General features: G+C 38.5%; 1 protein-coding gene across 1 annotated transcript in view; it reads left to right on the forward strand.

Annotated features, from left to right (window-relative positions):
* Positions 1 to 6,033, forward strand: part of AP1S3 (adaptor related protein complex 1 subunit sigma 3) — a 59,802-nt gene extending 53,769 nt beyond the window's left edge. The window contains exon 5 of the mRNA XM_028150876.2: positions 3,599 to 6,033. Coding sequence (XP_028006677.1) covers positions 3,599 to 3,634 — 36 coding nt within the window. The 3' untranslated portion in view covers positions 3,635 to 6,033. The remainder of the gene's footprint in view (positions 1 to 3,598) is intronic.
* The last annotated feature ends 3,333 nt before the right edge of the window (positions 6,034 to 9,366 follow it).

Below are 9,366 nucleotides of genomic sequence, written 5' to 3' on the forward strand. Positions count from 1 at the left end.
TTGCCATCTTTCTATTTTCATAACAGCAGGTCAAGAGATTCCAGAATGTTACAAAGTACTAGTATCTTTGAAAAATTGGCATTAAAGCCATTCTTCCTACTGTTTTAAAGGAATAAACTGATTAAGTTAATAAAACAACGTGAGGAATGATTTCCCAGCAACTGTGTTTGCACGTCTTTGAGCTGATTACTTGTTCCTGCCCATCTAGGGCACCAGTCCTTGAATACTGAGAAAGACGTCTGTTTGAGTTTGCCTGTGCCAGGTAGGAGGCCGATGTATTTATTGCTAGAGGTGTTCTCACCTCAAAAAATGCACATAAACTTTCTGCTGTTTACTTGACTCTCTCCAAATGCTATGGAAAGGGAATTTTACAAGATACTTGAGAAATCAGTGGTTTGGAAATTCCACAGAACAACCTTTCTTTCACTATGCCAGGAGGTTGTTTATAATTCTATCCCTGGGCTCTTACTGTGGAGTCTCCCTGTAGGAGAAACAGACTTGCCTGGCCAGTGTGGCTCAGTGGAGGTCAGGGTTTGATTCCGTCAGGGCTCATGCCTGGGTTGTGGGCTCGATCTCCAGTAGGGGGTGTGCAGGAGGCAGCTGATCAGTGATTCTCTCTCATCATGGATATTTCTCTCTCCTCCTCTCCCTTCCTTTCTCTGAAATCAATAAAAATATATATATATTTTTTAAATATAGGAGAAACAGACTTTAAACAGGGTCTTTGGGCACTTAGGTAATTAAAATTTCTTGAATTGGTGCCAAGACACACCTAGGGTGTTTTGAACACCCCTGTTCCCCCACCCCCTAGGAAAATGTTTTAAAGAGATTGCAGTGTATCTAGTATTTCTAGTTCCATTTAAATCTGGAAGCAAGTATTTCAAGAGAGAGCCCTTTCACAATTTTAAACACGAATTGGTAGTTCATGTCCCCTGTGATTGAGTGGAAGGTCCTGATGAGTAGGTCTCGGGGGGCCCTGTGTCCCCATAGTGAGCTGGCAGTGCCACGACTGCCCTATAAATCTCGTTGATTTAACAGCACCTGCCAAATCGAAACAGCATTATCGGTATTCTGATTCAGGCTAAGTCAATGAACATTTGGGGAGCTGGTTAAAAAATTGACTTTGTATATCTGGTTTGCTTTGTAAGTTCAGAGAAGTTTAAATGAATTCACACAAGTAATATAATCACATAAAGAAAAAAAAAATTACTGCTTTCTTTTTTTTTCTTCTGTCCTTGGGACCTAAACACACATATTTGTAGTTACTAAAGGTTAAGGGAATAACCTTAAGATTAAAGTAATAACAATGCTTTCACTTTAACCCAATTGAAAACCTGCATGTAGCCCCTGGGACTTTCTCTGGACCCCTTAAGAAAAGGCTGTCTCCCCATATATACAGTCTTAAATCTCCAAATGCTGAAAGCTTATTCTGAGTATACTAGGGCAAGATGTTGATAATGTGCAAGTGAATGAACAGTTGAATTGGTCGGGGATGGCTTTAGGCAGTATCTTATTTTGAAGGTAACAACTAAGAATTGCGGATGACAGGTGCAAAGTGATTAGAAGGAAAAAGAAACCCGGAAAGAAGATAGTGATCTTGAATTGTTAGAGGTTGCAGTTCCTGAGATTACCAATGCGGGACAAACAGATGTTTTGACCACAGAATAAGAAAGCAAGTTTAGAAGGGAGTCTGTTCCTACAAGCTCGAGACAATACCAACCTCATGCATTATTGGTTCATGTAACTTGAGTAGCAGCATGGCTCAGGAAGGGCAGCCACGCAGTCTTAGCAGACTGAATTCCCCAGTGCCTGTAAGTAGGGGCCAATGAATTGTGGAGTCAGCAAGGTGACAACTCCAGGGTATCTTAACTGCAAAGAAGAAGTAGCCAGACAATAAATACATTATAGAAGGTGTCAGGCACTTAATGACTGGAAACCATACGCTCCTGCTCTGGATTTTGCGATAGTTGTCATCTTTTAAAAATAAGCCAGTCAGTGAAAGAAAAATATCACATGATCTCACTCATTTGTGGAATATAAAGAACATTATAACCTGATGAACAAAAGTAAATACAGAGGCAAAGAAGCATCAAACAGACTGTCAAACTACAGGGGGAAGGCTGGGGAGGGTTAGTGGGGGGAGGTAAGAGATCAACCTAAGGACTTGTATGCATGCATATAAGCATAACTAATGAATGCAAGACACTGGGGGGGGGTGAGGGCATGTGCCGGGGGGGGGGGGGGCGGGGGGGGAGGGGAGGCTGGGGGAAAGTCAATGGGGAAAAATAGGAAACGTACTACTATTTGTAATACTTTAAACAATAAAATAAAATTTAAAAAAATTTGCAATCTCCTGTCATTATTCCCCCCGCCCCCCATTTTCAAAAACTTTATGCTCAATTTTGTATTTGTAGTAGCTTTGCATTCCTTTTTAAGTGGTGCCACAAAACAAGCATGGGCCCCTGGCCAATGCGACACCCTTGCTAACTGTGAAGACATGGGCAGCATCTGTAAAAGGAGGTAGAGGGCAGAGGTCTTGGGGTGTCAGCTCTTATTGGTCAATGTTCATCTTTAAGGTGTAACAGCCTGAGACCACAGAGTTTTCAGCAGAGGAACACTGGCGTTCTAAATAGAGCTGGTGAAAACCAGTTAGAACACACCTAATTTGTAACCCTAGTGTCCTCTGAAAAATCTGGCCTGGCCTTGGCCTTCATCTGTTTGGCCCATGCTGGTTGATTGTCTTCCTGGCAGGGGCAAGTGAACCACGTGTCCTGGGGTTCAGGCTTAAGAATGCGTTGAGCGTCACAGATTGAGCTGTCAAAGGCAGGGTGTTACCTAAGTCTCCCCTCTTGATCTATCTTGTTGATTTAACCCAGACCCCACTGTGTTGCACACACAGATGTTATAGGAAAGAGTGCAAGAGAAAAGTCCATCCATCGTGCATGGTAAGGGCTTGCATCATCACTGTAATTTGGAACTCTGCCTGTCATTGTGAAACCACTCAAACATTTAAAAAGTCTGGACAAAAATCATGGCCTTGTGGCATGTCACAAACCTGGTAAATGTTGAGGAAGATGAAGAAACATAATTGTATACTTTGGAGGAAAGCCTCCTCAAGATACAAGGCAGGAAATCTTAAGACTTATGGTTGTTTATTTGTTATATCTTGGCAATAAGTGTAAGGAAGATGTTCTGTACAATATCTGTAACGCTAAATATATTCCACAAATAGAATTTGATTTCTCTCATACATGTGCCTGGCATAGTCCTCATGATCATTTTAGCAGGCGCACTCCTCTGAAGTCAGCAGTGATATCTTGCAGCTGGTGCTTTAGCGTTGCTCTTGCCGGACATTCATTCTGTGATCCAGCTTAGTTTCTCCTCAGTTGATCTTTAGTGAGTTCAAGCCCTATGGGTGCATATACAAATAGTACTCCAACTTCGAACCATCCTTCTTGATCAGAATGCAGAGATTTAAGTCCACACGAACTTTTCAACACTACCTTTCAGTAATGGCAAAGGAATATGGAAAAGATTTCACAGTCTGCTAAAGGATGTGGCTTAAGGGAAGCTGTTCTAACTCGCTGTTCTCTTGCAGACCCTGGAAGAGTACATGAACAAGCCGACGTTTTGACTGTGCACCTTCTTGAAGTCTCTGAGTGCTGCATGCTCTGGCCTTACAAAGAAGCAACGCCCCGCCTCCAGTCATTGGACAGAGCCTCCAGCACCATGCCAAAAATAACTTAAAAGGGATTTTTTGTTAACTAGCAAAATTTAAAGTTGTTTAACATATTTATCATTATTACACTGCCTGTATTATACTGTATATGACTACTTATTGTAGCTCTGGATGTTCACACAACAGCCTCATGACTCAGTAGACTGAACATTTGTTTGCAATGTGTTAACTCCATGTAATTTTTCTAAGCTAATTTAAATACATTTATTGTGGTACTTTTTTTTGCTCCATTTGGTCCTCTACTGACAGGCTGAGAACTGTATTGTAATAATCCGTGCTTTAGCATGTAAAGTAGCAATACTTTTTCTAAAGATTTAGCTTTTAAAACTGTCTGATTGGTAATTCAAAATTATGTTAATGGTTCAGAGTTCATATGTAATGCTAGACATTTTTTTAAAAAATATATATGATTTTATTGATTTTAGAGAGAGAAGAAGGGAGAGGGGAGAGAGAGTGAGAAACATGGATTGACTGCCTCCTGCACGGCCCCCATAGGGGATCGAGTCCCCAACCTGGACATTGAGCCTCCAACTGGGGCAGGTGATGTGACTGGGAATAAAAATGGCAACCTTTTGGAGCACGGGACAATGCCCAACAAACTGAGCCATACCGGCCAGGGCAGTGCTGGACATTTTAAATACACTTGATAATAATGAAATTTCAGCCCAGATACAATGTATCTGCTTTTAATGTCCTGAACTTATTTATTTTTCAGGGTTGGAATGAAGGAAAAGAACCAAAGATAGTATAAGAACCAAAGATAGTTGTGTTTTTGAGGCCTTGGAAGCTGCTCTCTTGGCTGAGGTTTTAATTTCACCTTTTAATTTAATATAAGGGATAGTATAATGAGGTCATGTTTTCTACAAACTCTATATATTGATTAAGGTTTTTAGACATCTGGAGATACAGTGTCTATGACTTACTTCCCTTATTATAAAAATAGTATAATAGAGGAAAATAACAATAGTAATAATTGTTATTATTATTACTATTTTAATGATCTTTATGTTACAAAGCACTCTTAGTTGCTGGAGAGATTTTGTTTTAACTATGTTTTAAGGTATTTTTAAGATATTTGAAGACTTACTGTTTATTAGGCTTACTTAAAGCATTTGATACAGGGTGGGAAAAGTACGTTTACCGTTGTTCATATGGAAAGTGATATAATTATCTATAATAATAAAAGCATAATATGTTAATTAGACCTGACGGCCAAACAGCAGGACGACCTTCCAGGCGAAGCCGGGGCTACCACAGCCGAGGCAGCCACCTGGGTTGCAAGGGCCAAGCCCCTCTAGTTAATAAATGATAATAAAGTAATAAACTCTGTTTCTCATATTCACAACTGTAACTCCTACTTTTGCCCCACCCTGTATTGTTGCTGTATGGTAGATGCCTTTTCTCCTCTTTTCTTTCCTCACCCCCGAAGAAAATATTTGCTGCTGACCATCATTATTGTGAATATGTCACATTCATGCTTTCTGGAATGAAAGTTCTATATAACCAGGTAGTGAATGTGATCAGACCTTGTATGGAAATAGCTTGCAATGCTTTTATCCTAGTGCCCACTTCTGATGTCTTACCTGTGCATTTTCAATGTTAGTGCTGAGGTCTGATATCATTCACACTGCAGTGGGTAGGGAGTGCTTTTTCTAAGAGTGTGCCTGCTATTGGATCCTCTAGATCCCATAGGGTAGACCTTTAGAGACCATGAGGGAAAAATGTTCTCATTGAGTAATCTTGGCAGAGATGTTTAGGAAAGAATGGCAAGACAGCAGTACAGAAGCAAAAATGGACCAGTTCCTCAATATAACTATCATTAAATGGAAATAACTCAGATTAGCGTATGAAGTAATTATTGGGCTTTCAATATCTAACATTTCCTCAGTTAATCATGTAATTACAATGATGGCATCAGATTGAAGTTTATAATTTCTGATCACTTTGTTTACCTAAGTTCTTCAGTTTGTGATTTTGCTTTCATTGTTATTATATGGTGGAATCCTATTTTTTTAAAACAGTTTTGTAAAGATGGACTTTGAACCTCATTTTTAAATACATGGACAAAGTAGGGCCACTGCCCAGAATTTCTGTTTCATATTAAAATACAGATTAGAGACTACCTAGCTATAGATGGGGCTCCTTAGGCTTTATGTCAGCATCACACATAGAAAATGAACATAACAATATGGCACGCTGGGGTAAATTTGAGGGATTTTGGAGACATCTTACATGAGCCTTGGTGAAAATAATCCTTATGTTTTCTTTGTAATGTATAATTATAATAAAACTACCAAGTGAAAAAATATATAATAAATATTAAATTTTATAAAACTTCCAAATAAAATGTGTTTTTTTTTTATTTTTTTATTTTAAGTGAGGAACATGAATGTGCTTTCAGGAATAAATTTTTAAAAAATCAGATTTCATGCTTGATATGGAAATTCCTGGTCAAGTCCCTTTAATAGGACCTCTTCATTTTCTTGGTGCTTATCATCAAGGAGAAACTCCACAAGTAGGTGACAGCAAATGAGGGAAGAGTATTTACTGCTTTGTTCCTGTTGACTTCTTTCTTACCATTACCTACATTTTGATAATCTAATCTCTTTACCCATAGTTAATAAAGCAGATCATTCTTTAAAACTAGTAACCCCTTTTATTTCATTAACTTATGTAAGGTTAAAATTTATTGAGATAAGCAAATTAACTTTTAATTTATTCAAACTATTGTTTTTTCTATACCAAATTTCCTGAAATAATGCTAAAGCTTTTCTTCAAACATACATAGATGTTCTTCTGAACCTATAATTCTTCTTTAGAATTCACATGATAATTCCCATGAAACATCACTGGTGAACTGTGTTTAACTTTACTTTTTGGGAAATGTTAATACATTTTTTTCACATAGTTCCCACAATTTTGGATTAAATTCAATCAGATGCTCTGAAATGTAAGTAAAGCAAGCCAATGACTACCAATAACTTGCAAAAGGAGGGTCATTAAAATTTTTTTCAATTTTTATTGAAATCTTAACCAACTTGAAAAACTCTATCCATAGACAATGTACTTTGGTATTAATCTATTTTGTCAAGTAAAGCAAAAAACAGGACTGTAACAGTAGGGCTGTATTAGATTCACCTTTTGGTAGTACTACTGTTATCAGTGCAAGTGGAATTCTTGGGGTGCCGTGAGGGAAAGAATTTCCTGAGGCCCCCACAGAAGAATGGGGTTTTGTGGAAAGCTTTATTGATGTTGTAATATTAAGGGGACTTCCAAGGTCCCATCTCTGTCCATCTCGCCATGGACAAAGTCCAAACTTGTCTTGTCTTCAGTAGGGCCAGAATGAAGGCCATTGCCCAGAATTTCTGTTCCATATGAGAATACAGTCCAGTCCAGTCCAGCATCCTGTGTGTGGAGTCAGCATGGCCATGGGTAATGTGGCTAATAAGGCCACATGGCCATGGAGAGAGAACCGGCGCGTACATGGGTGAGTATGGGTCATGGAGCAAGAGAGAGCAAGAGCAAACAAGAGGAACGAGAGCATGAAAACTCATTTGTCTGGGGATTTTAACCAGGAAATTTCTTCAAACTAACCAATTAACTCAAGATTTTGCATGCTTTTGATGGGGTCCACCCCCTAGCCAACCCATTGTTCCCTAGGCTAAACAGACAGGCAAGCACCTTCCCTGTGTCACCCGGACTTCACCCATCTCCCCCTTTGTTCAATCCCTCCCCACAGTGGTCTGCAGGGAATGGACCCATGGTTCCTTAAGGAGTGTGCAGCTGTGCTTCCTGGTGAAGCTGCCCAGATGACCATGCTTATGTCTGGTCTCTCCTTTGCTCTCTTTCCTTTATTAATATTAACTAGCTAATTTCAAGGAAACATTATTTTATGTAGAATTTAGGTCTACAGATGAACTTTTTATTTTTGTTAAATTCTTTGTGAGTAAACTCAGATATTCACTAAATCTCAAGGTTTCCACCTTGCATTTGTGCTATCAGTACTAACTTATGTAGTGTTTCCATCATAACTTAATCATTTCAAAGTGTTAATTTACTATTTTGTCAACTAGCTTGTTTTGCTACTTTACAGAATAGATAAGGTTTTAAAGATTTCTCCTTAGGCTAGTTCCTAACCAGAATAGATTAATCAGAAATGATACACTTATGATTTAATTGTTCCCTAGATTAGAATTATCTTCATGTTGTTGACATGACCCCTATCTGTTTATTAATAATATTATTCAAAAGTGGCGCCTTTTCTCTTTCCTTTGGAAATGTTGAGAGTGTCCATGGAGGCTGGTAAAATGAGCAACTGCAATTGTGTGACTTATGGGGCCTTTGCTTTGTTAGCAGGACCTCAGAAGCTACATCTACGAGGTTTATGACCTATACCCGACCTTGTTGTATAACTTATAAGAGAATTTTGATTCATATTTTATACTTGCAGTTGTTTGAAATGTTCATTAATCCTGTGCGTAAAATGGATGTTTAGTAAAAAGATGTCAGCATAATTTACAGGATAATATTTTGAAGTAAATAAAACATTTAGGCTGGAGGAAAGAAAGAATTATGAGAACACTTGGTTCCAAATATGAGATAACCCTCATACTGTTTCAATGGTGTCTTAAAGTTTAAGAAAAATATTTTTTTGGAGGGGAAGAAATCTTTTGAATTTTTGAAGCCTCCAGTTTTAATAAAATGTTTCTAATGGTGGTAAAATATCTGTAAAATTTAGGATTACATAAATGTGAAGAATAAAGAACTAATGTGGTTGTAGAAAGGGGTTTGTGGTTAGAAATTGTTTCAAAAATAATTTGGGTCATTTGAAATTTTTAGGATGTTACAAAAATAAATTTAAAAATTAAGTATAGTGAAGAATAACTTTGAAAATAATACAGTCAAAATTTGAAAGTATTAAAATACATATTTTATTACTAAAATAAACTTTTAAAAAGTCAAACTATAAGTATTAATTTCACTTATGTAGAATTAAATAACTTTGGGGAATCTAATGAACTGGTTAAATTATATTTTTCTGTTTTTATAAATAAGTATCTTTTAAATTCTAGAAACAAATTTTTATAATATTTTATCAAGAGTTTGACTTTGGCTAATTGTAACATTAAAGGCTAAACTGAAATGGTGGGTGGATGAATAAATAAATCAAGGCACATAAATTTTTAAAAAGTGAATAAAATTAATTATGTTCTACTTGCAATACCTAACCTCATCCTATCTAATAAAAGAGTAATATGCAAATTGACCATCACTCCAAGGCACAAGATGGCCACCTCCTTGTGGTCAAAGATGGCTGCACCCATGTGGACACAAGATGGCCACCACAAGATGGCCTGCAGGGGAGGGCAGTTGTGGCCAGTTAGGGGTGAGCAGGCCAGCAGAGGAGGGCAATTGGGGGTGACCAGGCAGGCAGAGGAGGACAGTTGGGGGTGACCAGGCCAGCAGAGGAGGGCAGTTGGGGATGACCAGGCCAGCAGAGGACAGTTGAGGGAGACCAGGCCAGCAAGGGAGGTGAGGTGGGGGGGAACCCAGGCCTGCAGGGGAGGGCAGTTGTGGGGGGACCAGACCTGCAGGGGAGGGCAGTTGTGGGTGATCAGGCAAGCAGG

Source organism: Eptesicus fuscus, chromosome 11 (assembly GCF_027574615.1).
Source record: "Eptesicus fuscus isolate TK198812 chromosome 11, DD_ASM_mEF_20220401, whole genome shotgun sequence".
Classification (NCBI taxonomy): domain Eukaryota; kingdom Metazoa; phylum Chordata; class Mammalia; order Chiroptera; family Vespertilionidae; genus Eptesicus; species Eptesicus fuscus.